The sequence below is a fragment of the Kogia breviceps genome, chromosome 20, assembly GCF_026419965.1.
Source record: "Kogia breviceps isolate mKogBre1 chromosome 20, mKogBre1 haplotype 1, whole genome shotgun sequence".
Taxonomy (NCBI): domain Eukaryota; kingdom Metazoa; phylum Chordata; class Mammalia; order Artiodactyla; family Physeteridae; genus Kogia; species Kogia breviceps.
The window spans coordinates 15,511,248-15,537,160 of NC_081329.1; the positions used below are offsets into that span (position 1 = coordinate 15,511,248).

Below are 25,913 nucleotides of genomic sequence, written 5' to 3' on the forward strand. Positions count from 1 at the left end.
CAAATTATATGTAAAAGAACCAAATCTCAGAGCCACAGCTTAGGGTGAATGACTGTTAGTGTATTTATTTTTCAGCCTGGCCTACTTGGCAACTTTCCTGGGCCTTTCGAGGAGGAAATGGAGGGGATTGCAGCAGTTACTGAAATACCTTTAGGTAAAGTTCACTTCGCAGCTTGTAAAAAATTGAATAAAGTACTTAAAAATTTTTTTATTGAGGTATGGTATACATACAATAAAGTGCACAGATCTTAAGTATACATACAGTGCAGTCGAGTTTTTTAAACGCATACGTGCATGTAATCACAGCTTAGAACAAGATACAGAAATAAATTCCAGAAATCCAGCAAGCTCCATCCTGCACTTTCGCACAGTTCGGAGTCCCCTGTTAACCACTATTCTGACTTCACTGTAGATTATTTTTTGCTTCTTGAACGTCTTACAAATAGAGCCGAACAGTATGAACTGTTGTCTGGTTTCTTGCACTTATCATTATAGGTAGTAGGCTATTGTATGAATAGGATATTTGTTGTTTCCAGATTTGGGATATTAAGAATAAAGCAGTTATGAACACTCTTGTACATGTCCTTTGATGGGCACGCGCCCTCATTTCTCTGCGATATGTCCTGGGTCATAGGGTAGCTAAACGTTTAGCCTTGTACACTCTGCCAGCCCGCTTTCCAAAGTGATCGTACCCGTTGACAGTCAACCTAGTACAAGAGTTTTCGTTTTCTCCACTTGCTAATTGTCCACGTGATAGTCTCAGTCTTTTATTGGGGCCATTTTGTCCAGTGCGTTATATTCGCCCATTGTTGTTTCATTTGCATTTCCCTGGTGACTAATGAGATTGAACCATTTTTTGACCTTTTCCTTTCTTCCTTCCTTTCTTCTTCCCTTCCTCCCTCCCTCCCTCCTTCCTTCATTGTGCTTGTTAAATCTAATGCCCATTTTTATTGGTTTGAAGGAATTCTTTATATGTATACTGATACAGGTCCTTTGTCAGATATATGTATGCTGAACATCTTCTCCCACACTGTAGGTTGCATTTATTTTCTTATTGGTGTCTTTTGATGAACAGAAATTCTTAATTTTAATGCAGTCCAATTTTTTCAGTTTTTTGATGGGTAGTGCTTTTCATGCCCATTTAAGTGATCTTTGCCTACCCCCAAACATATTCTTCTGTGTTTTCTTCTGTATGTTTTTTGTTTACTTTTTACATATAGGCCTATTGTGTATCTTGAATTAACTTTTGCATATGATATGAGCTAGGGATCGAGGTTCAAGTTTTTTCCAATTGACAACCCAGTTTATTAAAAAGACTATCATTCCCTCAGTAAATTGCAGTGGTGCCTTTGATATAAATCACATGATTGCATGTATCTGATTCTATTTGGGGACATTCCACCTAGTTTCATTTGTCTGTTTGTCTTTTCTTACACCAATACCATGCTACTGCAATTACTAAAGCTTTATAGTAAGTCTTAATATTAGGTGGTGTAAGTTTTCTAACTTTGTTTTTTTCTTTAAAATTCTCTTAGGTGTTCTAGACCCTTTGCATTTCCACATAAATTTTAGAATCAGCTTGACAAAAGAACCTACTGATATTTTCAGTGGGATTATAATACTGACTTTTGCAAGCCACAAACTTGGTATATGAGATTTCAGCATTTATTTAGGTTATTGATTTCTCTGGGCAGTAGTATTTTTTATTTTCAGGGAAGAGGTCTTGCATATCATTCATTCATCAGATCCTTTGTTATATCATTTATCGTATTCATCCTATCCTTAAGTATTGATGTTTTTGGAAGCTGTTTTTAAAATTTCCATTTCCAATTTATAGCCCGTAATTTAATGAAAAAGACTTTTTCTGTTGCCCCAAAAGTTTTATTTTTAAGCCATCAAATCAAGAGTTGTTATTTTAAGTAAACTCTATATACCTTGGTTTTACAAGAGATGACTGAGAATTTCTAAAAATCAATAGTATTTATCAACAAAAGTGGCTATATTTTTTTTGTTTTTGCTTCTTTAAAAAGATAATTAACATCTAGAAATATATTTTTTCAGTCTATATGAGAAATGTCTTGAATTCCTTTATTATGTAAAGGACTCTAGGAAATGAATACCACGTATAAATATCTCGAGAAAAATGGATTGAGAAGATTAACAGATGAGTCATAATAAAATAAGAGTGGAATTTCACCAAAATAGAAATCAAATGGAAATAAAATAAACATTAGAGTGGGAAAAGAACATATTAAGCTTAACATTGTTAACATGAAATGGAACAGAGAAAAAGTGTGTTGTATACCTTCAAATTAAATGCTGAGTGGTATTATTGTACAGTTAGGAAAAATGTTCAAAAATTAAAATGTTTTACAATGGAGTTTCTTGATAAGCTCAACACTTATTTTATTGTCTCTTTTCTCACCTTAGAAATATTAGACACACTCTAAAAACCTGGACAAAATACATTTTCAGCATCCAACCAAGACCCAGATGTATTAAATTATCATATTTGAGCCCTCCAAAGAAAACTAAAATGAAGCATATTGATGAAAAATGTGGACATTATGTTGCCGTATAATTCCAACATGCCCAGATGTTCAGCTTGTCCAATAGCTGCTTCTCTGGGGACTCAAAGTTTTGTCTTGAGCCTGCAGAGAGTACAGGCTACTGAGACACCTCCACCCGACCAGCCATTCAGACTCACTCAGACTGTCTGCAGACACTTAACGTATGCCCAGGCAGAAACTCACACGGCGATGATATTTCAACCTTTTCTTAAAAAAGAATTTTCTAACAATGTCATGGTTCTATATATTGACCAAAAGTTTCCTATCTTTTCTCATAGGAGAGATTATTTCATTCAATATTTTCTATGAATTTTTTACCATCTGTACTTCAATAATAACAGAAGACAAAGAAGGTAAATACATGTGTGCTGAGGGAAGGTGGGTGGTACAAGGTACAAAGTAGAAGAAAAACCTTTAAATAAATGAAATTAGAACTTGTAAAATACAGGCTTGCTATGTAAATACCATATGCATGTGGCGTATGGTTTTGTAGATCTTGGTAAGTTTTTGAAAGTGAATTGAAAGCTGTTCTTATTTTAAGACCACTGTAGTGCCTATTAAAGTTTAATTCAGGTATGCAAAAGTCTTGGAAGAAGTGTTACAGGATTATAGACATTCTTACTATTGTTCATAGTCTACTTATACCCCTATTTATGATTTGATGTAAGTTCTCACGGGCAGGACAGACGTTCTCCCATCATTTTCCACCCAAGCGACCCCGTGCTCACTTTTGCGTGTTTTTCCTGACAAGTCCCCAGTGTACAGGGCACAGGATGATTTACCCTGATTCACTCTTATTTTTGACCTGTTCTCTGGGTATAGCTGCAGGTGACAATCCCTGAGGTTGCATTAGATGAGGCTGAGATAGCTGTGTCTGAGTGGGACTGTGTCATAGTGAACCACAAAATGACCACCTACCCTTGTCCCATATTCCAGTCTCAGTTCTCTGGAACCCTGTGCTCTCAGGTATTGGGGGGGGATCTGGCCAATGTGACAGGGACAGCAGTTTGATCTTGTTACAGCCTATGATATTAGATGCTGCTTAATTCTTATTGTTGGATCGAACAGTTGGGAATATCACTTAACCAAAATTAAGTGTCCAGCTTTGGTTTAGAATCAATCCCACTGTCATAATTGCTGTTACATGTCTCTTCTGCTTACTTTGAATTAGGTCACCTATTACACGCGCGAAACATGGATTTTGGAGTATTTCTTGGGTAAGTAAAAAATGTGGTGTGTCTCAGTCCCTAAGAAGAGTAGGTTGTATTACACTGATGAAAAGTAAGTCCCAAGTCATTCCCAGAATATGACCAGAAGTAGAGATCGTAGATTCCGTAGTTTTGAGACCAGGCGGGCACACTCTTACTCAGTTATTTGAGAGTTTGTAGCTGAGGTGCACCCAGTGGACAGAAATCTGGAGCGTGCTTGAAGGCCCTAGATGCACGTCTAGTTTATTGCTTAGAAGGAAGAGTAGCATTCTATTTCGTGTGTCTTCTTGACCTTTCTGAAAAAAAATATAACAGGGCTTTGTAACTAGAGACCTAAATAGTAACCTGGGGTTTGCTAATATAGGCTGTGTCATGTTGGGGGAGTTACTTAACTTCTCTGAGCCTCAGTTTGATCATGTGGAAAATGGAGGCTAAAACTACCCATATTGAAAAATCCTTATGCGGATTGATCATTAGGGATTAGGTAGATAAAGCACATGGTATAATGAATGCCTAACCATCATTGCCATAGTCATCATGACTATCATTGTTATTAAATGTCACTGAAATTTGTCTTTTGTAGGTGGAATGTAAATAATAATACCTGGGTCATAACGGAGGAACTAAAACCTTTAACGGTGAATTTGGACTTCCAAAGAAACAGTAAAACTGTCTTCAAGGCGGCAGGCTTTGCTGGCTATGTGGGCATGTTAACAGGATTCAAACCAGTAAGGAATCTGTTGTTACATGACTTTACAGGTAGCTCTCTGTGAAAGGTGGAGTCTAAGGAAATGAGGACCTAAAAAGAATACGAAGCCCCAGTTCATCGCATTGTACTTGTTACCTTCCTTCTTAGGTTTGAGCTCACATGGTAGCGAAGAGTAGGAAGTGGAGGTTTCGGAGCCTTTTGTGGAGATAAAGCATGTGGTGGGTTCTCAAGGGCTGGGAGTGTAAATCTGGAATCTGGCGTGGGTCTGCCCCTCAAGCAAGTTAGTCGTTAAGTCTCTGCACTTAAGTTTCCTGGTCAGAAAATTGTGGCCAACAACATCCCACCTACTTATCTCACACAGTATATGTGAAAAATGCTTTGAACTTCTAAAAAAGCTCCGTTAATAGAAGGTGATAGTATCATGGTTTTGATTTTTCTCCCCCAGCCCCGGCTCAATTCCCCAATCCAGGACCTGATATAACAGTGTAAAATAGCACAGTGAGAGGACCTTAAACAGGATGGTTGAGGTTTCTGACATTGCTTTGTTTTCTCTTCAGGGACTATTTAGTCTTACGCTCAATGAACGTTTCAGTGCAAATGGCGGTTTTATGGGTGAGTAGAGAGTTCTTAAATAAAATGGGAATTTCATAGCTGTTTTAAGAGGAGGGCTAGACTGTGCCTTCTGGTTAATAGTTTAATCTCTTCTAGGACCTGTGACACTGTGTGTTTGATCTCTTCCAGGTGTCATAGAATGGATTTTGGGAAAGAAAGATGCCAAGTGGATAGGGTTTATCATTAGATCAGTTCTGGAAAATAGCACAAGGTAATCTGTTTGGTTGCTTTATTATCAGATTTAATATTTATTATTTTTTCTTGAGATACAATTGACATATTAGTTTAAGGTGTACTACAAGATGTTTAGATACTTGTATATATGGCATAATGATCACCACAGTAAGTCTAGTTAACATCCACCACCACACATAGTTACACATTTCTTTTTCCTTCTGATGAGAACTTTTAAGATTTCCTTTCTTTGCAACTTTCAAATATGCAGTACAGTATCATTAACTGTAGACACTATGATATACATTACATCCCCAGGACTTATATTTATTTTGTAACTGGAAGTTTGTACCTTTTGACCCTTCACCCGTTTTGCCCACCTGTCACCACCCACCCCCAGTCAACCACCAGTTTGTTCTCTGTATCTATGAACTCCTTTGTTTTTTTTTTTGATTCCACTTGTGTGATCACGTGGTGTTTGTCTTTCTCTGTCTGATTTATTTCATTTAGCAAAATGCTCTCAAGGTCCATCCATGTTGTCACAAATGGCAAGATTTCATTCTTTTCTTTTTTGGCGAAGTAACACTCTGTTGCATATGTACCACATCTTCTTTATCCATTTGTCCTTAGTTGGACACTTAGGTTGTTTCCATAACTTGGCTTAGTGTAAATAGTGCTGCGGTAAATGTGGGGCTGCAGACATCTTTCTGAGCTCGTGTTTTCATGTCCTTCAGATAAATACTTGGAAGTGGGATTGGTGGTGGTGGTGGTAATGGTGGTATTAGCTTTCTGAGGAACCTCCATACTGGTGGTTTCATAGTGGCTGCACCAATTTACATTCCCACAAACAGTGCACAAGGGTTCCCTTTTCTCCACACCCTGGTCAACACTTGTTACCACTTGTCTCTTTGGTAACAGCCAGTCTGACATGTGAGATGATGATACCTTATCGTGGCTTTGATTTGCATTTCCCAGCTTCTCATGCACCTGTTGGCCATCTTTGGAAAAATGTCTATTCGGATTCTCTGTCCATTTTTTAATCAGGTTGTCTTTTTTTTGCTATTGAGTGGTATGAGTTCCAGATATATTATGGATATTAACCCCTTATCAGATAAATGATTTGCAAATATTTTCTCCCATTCACTGGGTTGCCTTTTCATTCTGTTGATGGTTTTATTTGTTTAGAAGCTTTTTAGTTTGAGGTATTCCCACTTATTTTTGTCTTTGTTGCCTTTATTTTGGTGTCTAATCCAAAGACTCACTGCCAAGACCAGTGTCGAGGAGCTTATTGCCTGTGTTCTCCTTTAGGAGTTTTATGATTTCAGGTCTTAATTTAAGTCTTTAATCCATTTTGATTTTTGTGTATGGTGTAAGATAGTAGTTTGGTTTCATTCTTTTGCACGTAGCTGTCCAGTTTCCCAAACACCATTTATTGAAGAGGCTGTCCTTCTCCAATGTATATTCTTGGTTCTTTTTTCATAACTTAATTATGGGCTCTCTATTCTGTTCCATTGATCTATGTGTCTGTTTTTATGCCAGTACCATTGTTTTGATTACTATAGCTTTGTAATACAGTGTGGAATATAATTCTTCTTCTTTTTCAAGATTGCTTTGGCTATTCAGGGACCTTTGTGATTCCACACAAATTTTAGGATTGTTCTATTTCTGTGAAAAATGGCTTTGGAATTTTGATAGGGGTTGCAGTGAATCTGTAGATTGTTTTGGGGTAGTTTGGACATTTTAACATTAATTCTTCCAGTCCATGACAGTGAAATATCTTTCCGTTTATTTGTGTCTTCTTCTGCTTCTTTCAACAGTGTCTTATAGTTCTCAGTGTACAGGTCTTTCACCTCCTTGGTTAAATTTATTCCCATGTATTTTATTCATTTTTATAGAGATTTCTTTTTATATATATATAAATTTATTTTATTTATTTATTTTTGGCTGCATTGGGTCTTCGTTGCTGTGTGTGGGCTTTCTCTAGTGGCAGTGAGTGGGCTTCTTATTGCAGTGGCTTCTCTTGTTGCGGAGCACAGGCTCCAGGCACTGGCTTCAGTAGTTGTGGCACATTGGCTCAGTAGTTGTGGCTCGTGGGCTCAGTAGTTGTGGCTTGTGGGCTCTAGAGCGCAGGCCTCAGTAGTTGTAGTTGTGACATATGGGCTTAGTTGCTCCACGGCATGTGGGATCTTCCCGGATCAGGGATCAAACCCGTGTCCCCTACATTGGCAGGCGGATTCTCAACCACTGCGCCACCAGGGAAGCCCTGGTCATCTTATCTTTGATAAAGGAGGCAAGAATATAAAGTGGAGAAAAGACAGCCTCTTCAATAAGTGGTGCTGGGAAAACTGGACAGCTACATGTAAAAGTATGAAATTAGAACACTTCCTAACACCATACACAAAAATAAAACTCAAAATGGTTGTTAAAGACCTAAATGTAAGGCCAGACACTATAAAACTGTTAGAGGAAAACATAGGCAGAACACTCTGTGACATAAATCACAGCAAGATCCTTTTTGACCCACCTCCTAGAGAAATGGAAATAAAAACAAATGGGACCTAATGAAACTTCAAAGCTTTTGCACGGCAAAGGAAACCATAAACAAGACGAAAAGACAACCCTCAGAATGGTAGAAAATATTTGCAAATGAAGCAAATGAGAAAGGATTAATCTCTAAAATATACAAGCAGCTCATGCAGCTCAATATCAAAAAAACAAACAACCCAATCCAAAAATGGGCAGAAAACCTAAATAGACATTTCTCCAAAGAAGATACACAGATTGCCAACAAACACATGAAAGGATGCTTAACATCATTAATCATTAGAGAAATGCAAATCAAAACTACAGTGAGGTATCACCTCACACCGGTGAGAATGGCCATCATCAAAAAATCTACAAACAATAAAATACTGGAGAGGGTGTGGAGAAAAGTGGGAACCCTCCACTGTTTGTGGGAATGTAAATTGGTGCAGCCACTATGGGGAACAGTATGGAAGTTCCTTAAAAAACTAAAAATAGAACTACCATATGACCCAGTATACCATGAGAAAACTATAATTCAAAGAGTCATGTACGGGCTTCCCTGGTGGCGCAGTGGTTGAGAATCCGCCTGCCAGTGCAGGAGACACGGGTTCGTGCCCTGGTCCGGGAGGATCCCACATGCCGCGGAGCAACTAAGCCCGTGAGCCGTGGCCGCTGAGCCTGTGCGTCCGGAGCCTGTGCTCCGCAACGGGAGAGGCCACAACAGTGAGAGGCCCGCATACCGCAAAAAAAAAAAAAAAAAAAAAAAAAAAAAAAAAAAAAAAGAGTCATGTACCACAGTGTTCATTGCAGCACTATTTACAATAGCCAGGACTTGGAAGCAACTTAAGTGTCCATCAACAGATGAATGGATAAAGAAGATGTGGCACATATAGACAATGGAATATTACCCAGCCATAAAAAGAAACGAAGTTGAGTTATTTGTAGTGGGGTGGGGTGGTTGGATCTAGAGTCTGTCATACAGAGTGAAGTAAGTCAGAAAGAGAAGAATAAATACTGTATGCTAACACATATATATGGAATCTAAATTTTTTTTAAAATGGTGCTGAAAAACCTAGGGGCAGGACAGCAATAAAGACGCATACGTAGAGAATGGACTTGAGGATATGGGGAGGGGGAAGGGGAAGCTGGGACGAAGTGAGAGAGTGGCAGGGACATATATACACTACCAAATGTAACATAGACAGCTAGTGGGAAGCAGCTGCATAGCACAGGGAGATCAGCTCGGTGCTTTGTGACCATCTATCTATCTATCTATCTATCTATCTATCTATTTATTTATTTATATTATTTATTTATTTATTTATTTATTTATTTATTTATTTATTTATTTATTTATATTATTTTTCCTAGGGTGAAAGGTGATCTCTTGAGACCATTTTTTTTTTGTCCTTCAGGTGAGAGGGAACATGTCAGATCTCAGTGTTTCACCGGAAAGGAGTCAGGGATCGTTTCTTCCTGAGCCATTGTTCACTATCCTTTTTAAAAAAACGTGTTCCTCAGATATTTGTTTCCCCTTAGTTTCCACAGCTAAAAAATTCCCATTCCAAGTCAACTAAAAATGTTTCCTTTGTTTCAAATGTTTCTATGTAGTTATGAAGAAGCCAAGACCATATTGACCAAAACCAAGATACTGGCCCCAGCATACTTTATCCTGGGAGGCAACAAGTCTGGGGAGGGTTGTGTGATTACACGAGACAGAGAACAGTCTTTGGATAGATATGAGTAAGTACATTTGTGAAAGCAAAATAAGCAGACAGTAAAGCACAGACTGACGTACGTACAGGTTTAAGGCATGAAACCTAGGAGGAATCTCTCTTTTTGTATCTAGGCTCGACCCCAAGCAGGGTATATGGTATGTGGTACAAACAAATTATGACCATTGGAAAAATCCCTTCTTCCTTGATAATCGCAGAACACCTGCAAAGATGTGTCTGAACCGGACAACCCAAGAGGTACAGTCACAGTGTCTCATACAGAAAGAATTGGTCACGACTAAAGGTTGTCTCCACTCTGGCATTTCTCATTGGCCTTTGAAGAATTTATAAACCTGTTACTCATTGTCTCTGGACAGTCCCAACTGAGTTTCTGTTTTGTTTTTTATGTAAAGAGCAAGATTTCGCCGTACTTTTTCGTTTCTTAGTTAATGCTGGACACCACTCTGTGGAGTTGAACGGCAAGAATTCAAGAGGGGAGCAAGGGAAAGAAAGAAAATGTGATATATTAGAACCATCACCTGTAACAGTGACCCCAGGGGAGATTCTTTTATGGGGGAGGGGAGAGGTTGACTGAAGAATGTCTTGGTCTAATGACCCACTTGTGTGGATAAGGCTGCCACCATCTGTATTTAAGGTACTGAAAAGAACTATTTTTGTGTTTTAGAATATCTCGTTTGCGACCATGTACGATGTCCTGTCAACGAAACCTGTCCTCAACAAGGTATTTTTAAAAAATAATTAATTAATTTGCTTTTAGGAAAAGAATTTGACCCCATGTTTGATCTTTCCCTGTTGTCTTGGATTAATCAGAGCTAGGATCCCAAGTCATGTTCAGCTTAAGGCCGCTTTTTAAAATGTTTTTTGTGTGACCAAAACCGTAACTCTTGGAATGTGACAAAGAAGTTGGTCACTGCAGCTGGCTAATGCAGTTTGGTCAGAGTGTTATTTCCAGCTTTACTTGCATGGCATTTGGACTGAGTCTCTAGCATGTCAGTCTTGACTCCTCTGTCTGTGGGGAATCGAATGTTGTATGCTGCACCTGATACTTGACAGAGTCTGATGTTTTCAGACAGCTTGCTTTCTTAGTGGATTAGGGTTTCTCGTAAACGTCATTACATCCTTTTATCTTGTCCCTACTCTATAGCTAAAATATGCAAAAGTGTCCTAATCATCCAATTTGCCAATAGCCAGTAGTCCCTTCCTGTGTATTTCTGATTGCTCTGATTTTCCCCATTTGTTCCTTCTCTTCTTTTCCTTGGTCCTTTTCCTAAACCCTCCCTGAAATCAGTGTGCCTCCATCACCTCTGCCAGAACAAACTGTCTTGTTCATTAGCATGTGACTGAGAACCCGGCCCTGAGGGAAGCCTTCCTTAGGCGCACTGACACCCCGCCATGCTTCTCATTTCGCCCGCGCCCGCCATCTTCGCGTGAGCTCACAGCTGGGTTGCCTACACGTTCTGTGTGAGCTGGGTGTGTGCCTTCTGCGTGCCTGCATAGTTTCCCTCCCTGCGTGAGCAATGCTTTCAGGATAAGGGCAGCCAAAGCTAAACTGTTTATGCTCCGTACTACACCATTAGTCTTTGTAAGTTATGCTTTGAGGAGGGTTAAGGGAGTCTTAAAGCGCTGGCGGTGAAGCAGTGTACTGCTCAGAATTAAGACCTTGTAAAGAACTGAAGCTTCTTTCCCACGCCTGCCCGTATCATGACCTGGAATAGGGGTTCTACTGAGGTCAGTTGTTTAAGTTGTTATTGACTTATTAATTTTTTGGATCTTTATATTTTATGATACTTATTTTGTATCTTTTCATATACATATTATATACTCATTATTTAATGTTAAGACACTTCATAAGCAATTCCACAAAAAATGCTAACATGAGGCAGGTCATCTTAGAATTGAAAACATCCTCAAAGTAAAAATAACTTTTCTTTCAGCTGACGGTATACACAGCCTTGATAGACGTTACCAGAGGTCAATTTGAAACATACCTGCGGGACTGCCCAGACCCCTGTATAGGTTGGTGAGCGCACACCTGGCCTATGGGTGCGCCCTGTACGACATCAAGATGGGAGCTCACACGGGGCTGAGAAGTACAGCCGTCTCATCTCCTTCCAAAGACTGAGACTGAGGGCGGCTTCTCTTTGACGTGTGAGCTTGTCCTGCTTGGTATGTTTACAGTTCACAGGCTATTTTTGCCATAATGGTTGCTTTTTCTTACATACAGATAACTCCTTTTAGTGAAGCACCACAATCATCCAGAATTTACTGTGGTTCCTTTCAGTCTGATTCATTTGGGGATGGGGCTGGGCAATTAAAACTTTTGTGGGACCCACCCCCATGGAATAAAGCAAGACTCTCCGTGAGCACAGAATCCTGTACATCTGTGTAACAGTTAAGTAGTCCACATTATTCAGCTTTTCACTTTTGTCTACATATTTGTATGTTTTTGTCTTTTCTTCCTGGCTCTTACTATTAAAATTAATATACTGTTGTTTTTGCTGTCTGTGACAGCACTGTATGTCACTGATTTTGATTGGAGGGGGATGAGACAGGCATTCGGCCGCATGTTCCTCTTCATGGGAAGCACATGGGCTTTTGACTCTGAATAGAAGTACTTTCTGGGGTTCTCGAAGTAACCGGTATGCAAGGCAGTCTTTTATACTCAGAATTGAAGTGTTTCCTTTTTCATAATTAACCTACCACCCACTAACCCCAGGAAGTTATTAAATAAATTTCAAAAACAGTCCCGGGTTCTATGAATCAATAGTAAATAAGGAGGTCAAAGACTAATGGAAAATGGGAGGTGACTGTTATTTTAAACTCTCGTATCATTCATTTAATAGATTTTTACTTTTTCCTTCTGATCAATATGTATTTTTTTTAACTAAGTATAGTTACTAAAAATGTTTTTCAGAAATCTACGAGAAGTGCTGATAGGACTTGTTAACTTTTCAGACCTTCAGTTTTGAAACGTATGACGGTTGGGCAAGACTGTAGCTACTTCACTTCTGTATAATGTCAGCTGTATTCGTGACATGCAGTAAACAGTCAGTGTCAGTCGGCAGTCATGTGGGCTGAGTGTATACCTCACGTGTTGGTTTGAGGGTGGGGTTATGGAAGTGGGTTATTCAACTTAAGACTAAATGGTCACAGTCTTACATGACTAACCCTAACCTCGGTATCAACCGAGTGTGTGTGTCCAGAGGCAGCTTCTCTGCACGACAGGAGATGCAGTGATGCTATTATTATCTCAGTGAAGCAAGGAGGATTACAAGAGGATTTGTGTTGAAAACGAGATTCGATTAATTAAAAAAAAAATCTTTTGTAATTTACACATTTCATAACTTTTTAATAGAAAATGTTCTGAATTTTTCACGAAGCCCCTTGTCCCCTCAAGTTTACCTCAGTGTGTCTTAAAACACTGTCATTTTCTGTGTGCGCCATGGCACGCGAAAAGGTTGGAAAGCACCGTCGCAGAGCTCTGGGTGGAAAGTGAACCCGGAGGCCTTTCATTGCGGCTGCGTGCCCTGGGACAAGCCACCAAGCCTTCCTACACCCTCAGGTCTGCCTCTGTCAAGTGAGGGTTTAACCCCTGTTTTCTCCAGGGTTTCTTCTAGCTTTATGAATCCAGATTTAAACTGCAGCTCAGGTTAGGAGCCAGTTAGGTAGCAGCCAACCTCCAGGTGTTGGAGACGTCAGAACCGTTGTAGTTTTCTTTATTCACCAGACACGCATGGGTGACTCTAATCAAAAGTAAGTATTTCAGGGCTTCCCTGGTGGCGCAGTGGTTGGGAGTCCGCCTGCCAATGCAGGGGACACAGGTTCGTGCCTCGGTCCGGGAAGATCCCACATGCTGCGGAGCAGCTGGGCCCGTGAGCCATGGCCGCTGGGCCTGCGCGTCCACAGCCTGTGCTCCCCAACGGGAGAGGCCACAACAGTGAGAGGCCCGCATACCACAAAAAAAAAAAAAAAAAAAAAAAAAAGTAAGTATTTCAAAATGACGACACACTGATTTGCAGAAAGCATGTGCATTGTTAAAGCAGTCATAAGCAGCTAGCTCGGATGCCTCCAAATAGCCTGTCAGTTGCAAATGGACGTTATTTTTATACACAGATAACATCTGTATAATACACATGTATATCTTACACACTGACAGTAAATTTAATTTTGAAAACGTAGCACCTGAGTTCAATGCCAACCCTATTTCAGTCTCAGGAAAACATAATCAGGTTATGCTCTACAGTAGCCCACTGCTAAACAATTCCAACTCCCACATACAGACATGAGACTGGGGTGAGAGCGTTATTTCAAAATACTATAAGAGATGGGTATTCTAACACGTGAACTTGCAAGACCATGCATGCCTAGGTGTGTGTGGGTGAGTGAAATCTCATTACCCCCAGGAGCAATGACCAAGGAGAAAAAACTTGATGTTAATTCAGTTTCTGTTCTTCACATACTCAGGTACAATGAACCATTATCACCAAATGGAATAAGTAAGACTTTCCATCTTAGTTACTGAAAATAAATATTTTCTTGTGTACCTAACAGCTAATGATTGGCTTGCCCTGTCATTATCAGTAGAGAGTTAAGTTTATTGTCTTGACGGCAGAAAATAGATTTTCAGTATTATGTATTTTTTCCTGTTAATTTACTGTTGCTAGATGGAATAAGGGAATCTATAACAAATAAGCTAATATGATGGATTTTTTAAAAATCGTTAAGTGCTTGTTTAGGAGAAGAGATTATAGCTCCTATTTTTTTTTCCTTTTTTTAAAATCATAGAATTGATAGGCTATCCAGCTAGATCCTAGATTTCAAGAGTCGAGTACAAGTGCTTTTAACTTTTTTCTTTTTTCAACTAAGCTACTTAAAACAGTGACAAATTCAGCACTAAAAACACAAAGAGCTGATAAAATTTTCAAGTCGTTTATTAGAATTTTAACCAAAGCGATTATCCTTTGGTGTATCATTTTGTGTAAAATACTTTGCAATAAATTTTTAAATAACCAGTTGCAGCTCTGCCAAGTTAGAAAACAGAAGTGTAACTTTTACTGAAGAATTTTTTATAATTTTATTTTTGACAATTCCATTAGTTTTCCTACAGAGCAACTTTTTTGCCCTTCAAATTAAAACAAATTTAAAACTTTTGACACTGAACAACAGTATTTTACAGAGTTAATATTTTCCAGAGTTTAGCACAGAAAAACAGGAAGGTGCAATTTTTTTTATCAAGTGACATTGATGACATTTAGAAGGAATGTTTTTTCATGTTCTGCTTTGGATACTGCCACAAGGTTTACTTAACAGTAATTTAAAAATTTTATTAATAAAGTTATGTAACCTAGGTATAGTAAAATAAAGGATTTTGTCTGTGTGCAGAGAATACCACATTAAATTTGTGTCAGACCTACTTTTTATCAGTTACACCTCTAAGCTACTTGATGGCTTCTGTACAGAAGCCAGTGGGCTAGGTTATTTTAATATTTTTTAAAATATACAAACAATATAGTAATTTATTCCTTTTGGTTAAAAAAATTTTTTTTTAATGAAAAGAAACGAAGTCTCTTTACTTCATTCTAACTCCACTCCTCTCCTGGGAGGTAACCCCTCACACATACTCTGTGCTATGTCCTATGCTTGTTTTTGTTTTTCATTTAGCAGTATGAATCTATTTCCATGTCACTATCGATTTTCATCATACTTTTAAAATGCTTTGTAGGATTCTAAAATACATTTTGTGGACATTTAGTTTGTTTCCATGGTTTTGCAATTCTAAGTAATGCTACAGTGAACATATTTCGAGTGTGTGAAAGTTTACAGAGCAGGTAACAGAGATGTGTTTAGGTGCACACTTATTTTGTATGCTACTACCGAAGCGCCTGCCAGAATGTCTGAATCTTTATACACGTGGTCCACCAACAGCGGGGAGGATGCTTTTTCCCAAGACACTCAAGATAGTAATTGTTGTCAAAGGACATCAGTGAACACATTCGTAAGGGTGAGTACAGCTACTCCATTTCCATTGCCAGATTCATTTTCAAAGAATCCCTGGGGCCTCCTGCAAAGACATTCCTGGGGAGATGGGGTCAGGTGGGCTACAACTCCAATTTGGTGAAGGGTCCACTGTGAGTACTGAAAACAGGTGCCTGTGTCAGGGCACCTGTTTCCTTCTCCTGAAAAAAGGAGAAGGAAAGCCCAATGGAGGACCCTCTAAATCTGGAAAATCTGATCTGAAAGGGTGGGAAGAAATCAAGGAATTGTGACTCTTGGCCCTGTGTTCCAAGACAGCATTTTCCACCTGGACAGACCAACAGCTTGTAACTGAAGCACTTCACATTGAAGTCAACAAGTTCAACACTGAGTGGTGTATCCAGGGCTCTACGATTACCATTTTGTAAATCAAGTCATTCTGGAAACTTACCTAACATTACCTAACATTCAAACCTTATGGCTGCTGAGTCACTGAATTCCAGAAGCCTTTGGGGACAACAACTTATCCAGCACTGGAACAGGAAAAAGATTCTATTCTGTCCTTCCACAGTGTCTGCTCAGAGACAGACAGATAAAACCGGGCTGGAGTGATCCTTGGCCTTATTCGTAAAGGCAATACTTAAGTGGTGCTCTGCTTGGAAGGCTTTCAAGGTACTGCTTTTATCATGATTACATTTTATCCTAAGTACAAACAGGTCTGGCTCCCTTTGCTATATCCTTCTCACTTCCTGCAGCTCGACAAGGAAATGAACAGAGCGAACATTCATTCAGTAGGTGCACATGCAATTCACTAGAAGAGGGATAGTATTTTTAACAAATGGAACTGGAACTATTGGATATTAAATCAGAAACTAAAGAAAGGAACATTGATCCATAACTCCCACTATATACAAAAATTAATTCAAAATGATAATCAGTGACCTACATGTAAACATCTAAAACTATAAAACCTCTAGGAGAAAACCAGAGAAAAATCTATGTGACCTTGGCTTACGGAAAAATTTCTTAGATATGATACTACATGCATGATGCATAAGAGAAAATAGTAAATCAGCTTCGATCAAAATTGAGAACTTCTTTAATAGGCACTGAAAAAATAATAAAAAGGCTCAGGGAAGATTTGCAGATCACTGATCTAATAAAGGACTTCAGAATATATAAACAACTCTTACAACTCAAAAATAAGAAATCCAACAACCCAATTTTAAAAATAGGCAAAATATTTGAAGACACTTCAAAGACAACATATGGATGGCAAATGTGTACATGAGATGTTCAAGATCATTAGTTATTAGGGATACACAAGTCAAACCATAATGAGATACCACTACTCACGTATTAGAATGCCTAAAAATTACAAAGACTGATAATGCCAAGTGTAGGCTGGGATGTGGATGGAGCACGTGAAGTGGACCCCTCAGTGTGTAATGGAGGAGTAATGTAAAATGGTGCGGCCGCACTGGGAAATCCAAACCAGAAACAATGCAATGTGCATCAACAGATTAATGGATAGACAATGGTGTTACTGATAGGGACGGAGTAAAGGGACAAATTAGGTAATTAAAGAGCTAATCCCACTAGGGGACTGTAAGTAAAGAAAAAAGTATGAGAGACGCCTGTAAGTGAATGATCACTCAAGAAAGCAGGGTTGCTTAGCAACAAAACCATGCAACAGAAGCATGAGACATACCCCCAAACAATAAAACAACGGTGGCAAGAGATCCACATTCTGCCCAGTGAGCTCAGTAAGTTAAATGATGCCTAGCACATGCTCTTCTGTGCACACTAAAAACAAAATATGAGGAAAAGGTGACATTATACTAAAACCTAAGATGATTTACCATATTTAAGTATATGTTACTATCTTTTTGCTCGGCTTGACCACGTAGGGACAAGAAAACTCCACGATGTGGAGGAGGAGCTGATGACGGAAGCTAGACGTCTACTCAAGAATGAGGAAGAAGGTGGTCTTTTCTCTCTCCCCACTTTTCCTTTGATTATAAAACCGTAGCCCACTAAGTTCTCAGAGCGTGGCACCCTCTGGCCCGCCTGCCTGCAAGCCTCACAAGCGTCCTATTCTAATAAGTCACTGCTTATGCATCACTTTGCCTCTCGCTGACTTCTTTCTGTGCTGAGACATAAAGCATCGGAGCTCCTCGGAGTCCCCTAAACACCACCTAGGGGTCTCAGTATGTCCATATGATGTAATATTATTCAGCAATTCAAAGGAATGAACTATGGGTACATGCCACAACATGAATCTCAAATTATATGCAGCGTAAAGAAAGCCAAAGACATATGCTGTACAGCTGCATTAATATAATTTCTAGAAAATGCAAGCTAATCAATAGTGACAGCAAATCAGTGGTTACCTGGAGATGAGGTGAAGTAGGGCAGAGATGAGAGGGAAGGATTCCCAAGAGGCCTCAGGAAACTTTGGGGGATGATAGATACGTTTATTATCTGGACTGTGGTAAGGGTATCACGGGTGTATACCTATGTAAAAATTTAGCAAATTGTATAGAGTTCACAATAATCACTCAAATAAGGTTGTTAAAAATATACCTGGGAGCACATTCAACAACATGGTCTGCTAGGTAGGTACCATGTTGGGCAAAAAAGAAAAGGCAAGGTCTCTGTAGACATTAAAGACATTAGACAATCCTCCCTCCCATTTCCTTCCTCAGCTTCCACTCCTTGCCACACACTCCCTCTCTGGTCAAAGAGGATTTATTCGATCACTGCTTCAGGCAAGGGCTGCTAGAGTTAGTGATCCTAGAGCTTGAAGCTAGACTTTGGCGCTATTTAGAAGAGGACAGAATTCTCATGTCTCTGTAGAGACTGTTACATGCATTTTTGTGCTCTTAAATAAGCCTATTAGCTCTCCTCAGGACGAGCCAGCACTGGGTTAAAAAAAAGGCTCAGGGGGCTTCCCTGGTGGCGCAGTGGTTGAGAGTCCTCCTGCCGATTCAGGGAACACGGGTTCGTGCCCCGGTCCGGGAGGATCCCACGTGCCGCGGAGCGGCTGGGCCCGTGAGCCGTGGCCGCTGAGCCTGCGCGTCCGGAGCCTGTGCTCCGCAACGGGAGAGGCCACGACAGTGAGAGGCCCGAGTACCGCAAAAAAAAAAGAATATACAGTGGAGAAAAGATGGTCTCTTCCGCACCTAGTGTTGGGAAAGCTGGACAGTGAAATTCGAACATGCCCTCACATAATATATAAAAATAAACTCAAAATGGTTTAAAGACCTAAATATAAGACATAACACCATAAAACTCCTAGAAGAGAACACAGGCAAAACACTCCCAGACATAAATAGTAGCAATATTTTCTCAGATCCATCTCCCAAGGCAAGAAAAGTAAAACCAAAAATAAACAAATGGGACCTAATCAAACATAAAAGCTTTTGCACAGCAAAGGAAACCATAACGAAAAGACAACCTATGGACTGAGAGAAAATATTTGCAAATGATGTGACCAACAAGGGCTTAATTTCCAAAATACACAAACAGCTCCTACAACTCAATATCCAAAAAATAAAATAAATGGGTAGAAGAACCTAAATACACATTTCTTCGAGGACATATAGATGGCCAACAGGGACACATGAAAAGATGCAAACATTGCTAATCATCAGAGAAATGCAAATCAAAGCTACAATGAGGTACCACCTCACGCTGGTCAGAATGACCATTATCAAAAAGCCTACAATTAGTAAATGCTGGAGAGGGTGTGGAGATAAAGGGAACCCTCCTGGACTGTTGGTGGGAATGTAAATTGGTGCAGCCACTATGGGGAACAGTATGGAGGTTCCTTAAAAAACTAAAAATAGAACTACCATATGACCCAGCAGTCCCACTCCTGGGCTTAAATCCAGAAAAGAGGAAAACTCATTTGAAAGCTACATGCAACCCAATGTTCATAGCAGCACCATTACAATAGCCAAGACATGGAAACAAGCCAAATGCTCATCAACAGATGACTGGTTTAAGAAGATGTACACACACACACACACACACTATGGAATGTTACTCAGCCATAAAAATGAAATAGTGCCATTTGCTGCAACATGGATGGACTAGAGAATATCATAATAAGTGAAGTCAGAGAAAGACAAATATTTTATCACTTATATGTGGAATCTTAAAAAAAATAATACAAATGAATCTATATACAAAACAGAAACAAAACTCACAGACATAGAAGAAAACAAACTATGGTTACCAAAGGGGAAGATGGGGGAGGGAAAAATTAGTATGGGATTAACAAACTACTATACATAAAATAAATGAGCAACAAGGATTTACTGTACAGCACAGAGAACTATGTTTAGTACCTTGTAATAACCTATAATGAAAAATAATCTGAAATATATATATATATATAACTGAATCGCTTTGCTGTACATCTGAAACTAACACAATATTGTAAATCAACTACATATCAATTAAAAAAAAAAGTTCTCAGAACAATGAAGGATGCAGAGTATACTGAACAGTACCCACACATATGCTTTCTTTTCTTTGTCCTTTCCTTTAGATTGTATTTAAAGTGCTAGGGAAGGGTAATGATAAGGATAGAGAAATAAATTTGACATAACATTTTATGGTGACAGATGTGGATTTTAAAACATTTCAGTGAAAAACAACAGAGGTATTAGCATCTATTGTAATACTAAACACCTTCAGTAACTGTATAGATCACAAAGACTTCAAATTAATCTCCTCTACCCAAACTTCTCAGTATAATTTTCCTTGATGGGTCTGATGCTTTGCTGAATTCATGGTGTATTTCATACAAACAATATTCTTACTTGGCAGAGATGGCCTTCAAAGAGCTTGACCAATCACTGACGTCGCACCCACCACCCCCACAAAAAAATGAAGAAATTAACTCTCTGCAAAATAGCAAATAGAACAAGGCCCTGTTTTTGCTGACAAAACATAACATGATGTTTGTGGTTTAATATCGTGATTACACTGTACTTGTTCTCTGACCTCCTATGTGATCAGCATATTCCCCACAGACAAGAGAGGCCCACACCCATACTGCTCTTCCTTCTTTGCCCTACTCGGCCACTCTGCAGTAATAGGAAGATGCCAATGCAGACAAGGTTCCATTTTCCCGTAAGGTTAGACACTATTGATAAGGTTGGCCCTATCCTTTGTTCTTCCCACATCTTGGATCCTCAGTAACAATATTTACCGAACACTAGGGATGTTTGGCTTTCTATTTGGAGAGGTAGGTAGAGTGGAATCCACTTGCTCTGAAGAAGAGTTAACATTAAGTTGTTTTTGTCTCCCACAGGGAGTTTAATTTAGCCACCAGGCAGTAAACAGTGGTGGTAATTTAACAATTACCTCTTTTCTAGAACAACAGTTTCTTTCAAAGGACCAACCTAGCCACTTCCCTTTTCACAAATCGGTGACAATGAAATCAGCAATGCCAGAATACTGCGGATAGCCAAAGTCCTGCAAATAATAGGTGAGCTGAGTTATTACACAGTAGTAAATGTTGTAGACAGGTAGTTACACTGCAAAGTTGACAAACACAAATACTATCAAACCAGATTTCTGTATAGAGCCAAAAGACAACCTAAATGAATGGAAAGCTATACAGGGTTCATGGATTGGAAAACTCAATACTGTTTACATTTTTATTTCCTCAAATTGATCTATTTATTCAATGTAATTCCAATAAAAATCCCAGCAGCTTTTTTGTTTGTGAAAACGAAGAAGACAGTTCTAAAATTGCACATGCAAGATTATGGACATAGAATAGTCAAAAGTTCTTGAGAAAGAAGAACAAACTTAGAGGTCTTATGTTGCCTATTTTCAAGACTTTCTATAAAGCTACAGTAATGACATGGACGTAAGACTAGACATATAAATGAGTGGGAAAGAGATTCCACACACAGATCCACACGCACATGGCCAACTGATATCCATGAAGGTGGCAAGATAATTTAATAGACAAGGATAGTCTTTTCAACAAATGGTGCAGGCTGGATTTCTATATGGGAGGAAAATAAATCTGATCCTTACCTCACATCATACAAAAAAATTCCTCAAAATGGAGGATATACCTACGTGTAAAAGCTAAAACTATAAAACGTCTAGAAGAAAATAGGAAAAAAAAGCTCAATGACTTTGTCATAGGCAAATTCTTTCTTAGGACACAAAGTACCAAGCATTAAAAAAAATGACATAACATAATTAACAGCTTCTTTGAAAGACAAAAATGAAAATGCAAACCACAGACTGGGAGGAAATATTTATAATAAATATATGACAAAGGACTAGTATCCAGAATATAAAAAGAATTCTTAAACTTAGTAAGTTGTTTATCTTTAGGATACATTTCTAGAAATTTAATTGCTCTGTCAAAGGATATACATATGAAAAACTTCAGTGCATACTGCCAAACTACGGTACCAATTTTCATGGACCATTTAGTAGAAATATGGGGGGCAGGGAGAGAATCCTCTTCTCAGAAACCTTTAGTAGATACTTTTAAATTTGAGTAAAAACCTGGTCTTTCTGAAAGGCTTTTCAATGATTAGTTTAAAATCTGCTGTCATATCACATCACTGAATTCACTGCATTTTAAATAATTCCATATTCACTTTGATCGTATCAATCAATGCATATGACTTACCTATTAGCAGATTTGAAAAAGAATAGCTAGGTATATATTTGCATTTTCCTCAGCTGGAACTCTTCCATCTGACATACACTATTATAGGAGTATTACACTGTTCTTTTCAAAACTGTTGAAGTGGAGAGAATCTGTCATAATTAAATAAGATAGCCAATCCTACTTAGTAAAATGTAAGAACTTAAACCTCTCTTTGGAGTACTAAAAGAATTTAATCATTTACTCATAGACAGTGAACAGTGAACACCTTCTACATACCAAGAACTGCTCTAAAGGTTAGTTATATTGCAGTGGACAAAGCAGAGAAAAATGCCTGCCCTTATAGAGCTTACCCTTCAATTAGGGGGTAAAGAGGAAACAGACAAAAAGACAAGTTAGTAATACAGCGTTGATAAGTAATAGGCAAAGACATAAAACGTGGCAAGGGAATAAGAATAATTCGTGGAGGTTGTAATTTTAAGTTGGATACACATAGATCTCACTAAATGTGTGCCATAAAGATATCTGGGAAAAGCATTCTAGGTTGAGAGAACAGCAAATGCAAACGTCCAGCAGTGGGAGGGTCCCCAGCATGTTCGAGAAACAGCAAAATGTCAGTGTGACTGAAGCTGAGTGAATAATGGGGAAAATAAGAAATGAGGTAGAGGTAGAGAACCGGTCCCGTAGAGTCCTGTAAAGACTGTTTTGCTCTTAACTGGAGTGAAATAGAAGGCTACTGACATCTGGACAGAATCACTCTGGCTACTGTGATAAGATTCAGTTATAGGAAGGCAAGGAAGGAAAAGATAGGGGCATTAAACTACCATAATAATCCAGTCAAGAGATAAGGGTGGCTTGAATAAAGAGGGTAGTAGAAGAGGTAGTGAGAATTATTAGATTCTAGTTACATTTTAAATGTAGAGCTATTTGGATGTGGGAGAAGAGCTACAAATAATTTCAGGGTTTCTGTCTTGAGAAAGTAGAAGGATGGAAGTGCCATTTATTAGATGGGAAAACAGCAGAAAAATTAGATTTGGAACAATCAAGAACTCAGTTTTGGACACATCAAGTTCAGAAAACCTACTAGACATTCAAAAGAACTTAGAGTTTGAGAGGGGAGGGAGGTTGTATTGACATATAAACTTGGAAGCAGGCAGGTTATAAATGATATTTCAAGTTATGAGGTTAGATGAGATCACCAAGGTTTTACAAAGTATAATTGAGAGATCTAAAGATTAAGTCTTAGGGAATGCCTACACTTATTATAAGAACTTCTTTGTACTTCCATATGAATTTCATAAATCTCACCATATAGAAATTCAGAATGTCAAAGATGGAAGGCTTTAATTTAAAACATCATTGGGTTGTTTACATTTAAGGTTGGGGATGGGGCTATATAACATCTGACTTTGGTTTTACAAAGCCTAGCGGGAGTAGGAAGAAAAATTGTTACTCTGTAGTAGCACCTTTCTCCCATCCTGTGGAGTTTGTTTCGGGGAACATGTCCAGGAAGATCTCTATTAAGTAACAACAAGAAAGTATACATGTTTTTCAGGCTGTGCCACCATGCAAAGGGAAGGGGCCAGAGCCTCACAAATCATGAAATGACTGACAAAAGTTGGGGTCACGTGGATCCTTGTAATTTAATCCCAATTTTCTTATAAAATAAACTATAAGTTTTCAACACTGTCTTGTTCACTGTGATTTTAATAAACACTGATAATTATTTGTATAATTGCTTATTAATTTCCATTTTTGTTTCTTTTCATAAATCTTCCTTTGAGGGACTTCTCTGGTGGTGCAGTGGTTAAGAATCCACCTGCCAATGCAGGGGACACGGGTTCGAGCCCTGGTCCAGGAAGATCCCACATGCCGCGGAGCAAAATAAGCCCGTGGACCACAACTACTAAGCCTGCACTCTATAGCCCGTGAGCCACAACTACTGAGGCCGCATGCCACAACTACTGAAGCCCACGCACCTAAAGCCTGTGCTCCGCAACAAGAGAAGCCACTGCCATGAGAAGCAAGTGCACCACAACGAGTAGCCCCTGCTCGCCGCAACTAGAGAAAGACCATGTGCAGCAAAGACAACCCAACGCAGCCCAAAATATAAATAATAAATTTATTAAAAAAAAAATCTTCCTTTGAAAGATGTAAACAATTACCATTTGATAAAATGTAAATACTAAGAGCATCCCTGGATCCAGGATAATTCATTTTGCAGATAGAAAAATAAGGAATAGAGTAGGCTAAAAATATCAGTATGTTTTTGTGCATCATATGTTTCCAAAAGTCATAGTAATACTATCTCTTTATTGCTTTATAAGACTTGTCCAAATATTGTCTGTCAAAGAATTTTAAGCTAAAGAACATAGGACTCCAATGTATTAAAATGACTGCTAATACTGATAGAAGAAAAAAGTTGAACTATACATTGTTATATGAAGCTGAGCTTTTAAGTCCTGACAATCCCTTGGAAGGTACAGAGATTTTCTACATGAAAATCTAAGACTAACCACTGACACTACTAGAGAATAAGTTTCAAAATCATATGAAACAAGAAATGGAATATTTATATATCTCTTTGGTTAGAAAATATTTACATCTTGAAATATATCTTGTTTTTCTAGCTATTATCAGAAATGATACTCAAATATAATAGAATTCAATGACGGATAACAAAAAAGCATTATAGAAATTAATCTATTAAACACCTGTATAACATAAAACTTGACAACTGGTGGTGGTGGAATATAAAGAAAGATAGGAGAAAAGGGCAATCATATGTGACATAATCCAAATAAACCTGAAAATTATAATCCAAAAAGCTATTTAAAATAGCCAAAGCAATCTTAAGAAAAAAGAACAGAGCTGGAGGTATCACACTCTCTGACTTCAGACTATACTACAAAGCTACAGTAACCAAAAGCACTGGGTACTCGCACAAAAACAGACACACAGATCAATGGAACAGAATAGAGAGTCCAGAAATAAACCCACACACTTATGATCAATTAATCTATAACAAAGGAGGCAAGCATATATAATGGGGAAAAGACAGTCTCTTCAATAAGTGGTGCTGGGACAGCACCACTTGTCCAGTTGGACAGGTACATGTAAAAGAATGAAATTAGAACATTTTTTCACGCCATATACAAAAATAAACTGAAAATGGTTTATAAGACCACAAACCATAAAACTCCTAGAAGAAAACACAGGCTGTACACTCTTTGACATCAGTCTCCAAAAAGATTTTTTGGGGGGATATATCTCCTCAAGCAAGGGAAACAAAAGCAAAAATACACAAATGGAAGTACATCAAACTAAAAAGTTTTTGCACAGCGAAGGAAACTATCAACAAAGCGAAAAGGCCGCCTACTGAATGGGAGAAGATACTTGCAAATGATTTATCTGATAAGGGGTTAATATCCAAAACATACAAAGAACTCATACAACTCAACATAAAAAATAAACAAAGAACCCTATTAAAAAATGGGCAGAGAACCTGAATAGACATTTTTCCAAAGAAGACATACAGATGGCCAACAGGCAAATGAAAAGATGCTCAACATCACTGATCATCAGAGAAATGCAAATCTAAACCACAATGAGACATCATCTCACACCTGTCAGAATGGCTACCGTCAAAATGACAACAAATAATAAGTGCTGTTGAGTGTGTGGAGAGAAGGGAAGCCTTGTGCACTGCTGGTGGGAATAACTGGTGCAGCCACTATGGAAAATAGTATG

General features: G+C 38.6%; 1 protein-coding gene across 1 annotated transcript in view; it reads left to right on the top strand.

The window, feature by feature from the left end:
- ASAH1 (N-acylsphingosine amidohydrolase 1) overlaps window positions 1-12,026 on the top strand; it is a 32,836-nt gene extending 20,810 nt beyond the window's left edge. Inside the window, exons 5-14 of the mRNA XM_059049437.2 lie at window positions 76-154; window positions 2,849-2,923; window positions 3,742-3,787; window positions 4,362-4,506; window positions 5,045-5,099; window positions 5,229-5,310; window positions 9,411-9,542; window positions 9,649-9,772; window positions 10,200-10,256; window positions 11,470-12,026. Of these exons, the coding sequence (XP_058905420.1) occupies window positions 76-154; window positions 2,849-2,923; window positions 3,742-3,787; window positions 4,362-4,506; window positions 5,045-5,099; window positions 5,229-5,310; window positions 9,411-9,542; window positions 9,649-9,772; window positions 10,200-10,256; window positions 11,470-11,559 (885 nt within the window). The 3' untranslated portion in view covers window positions 11,560-12,026. The remainder of the gene's footprint in view (window positions 1-75; window positions 155-2,848; window positions 2,924-3,741; window positions 3,788-4,361; window positions 4,507-5,044; window positions 5,100-5,228; window positions 5,311-9,410; window positions 9,543-9,648; window positions 9,773-10,199; window positions 10,257-11,469) is intronic.
- The last annotated feature ends 13,887 nt before the right edge of the window (window positions 12,027-25,913 follow it).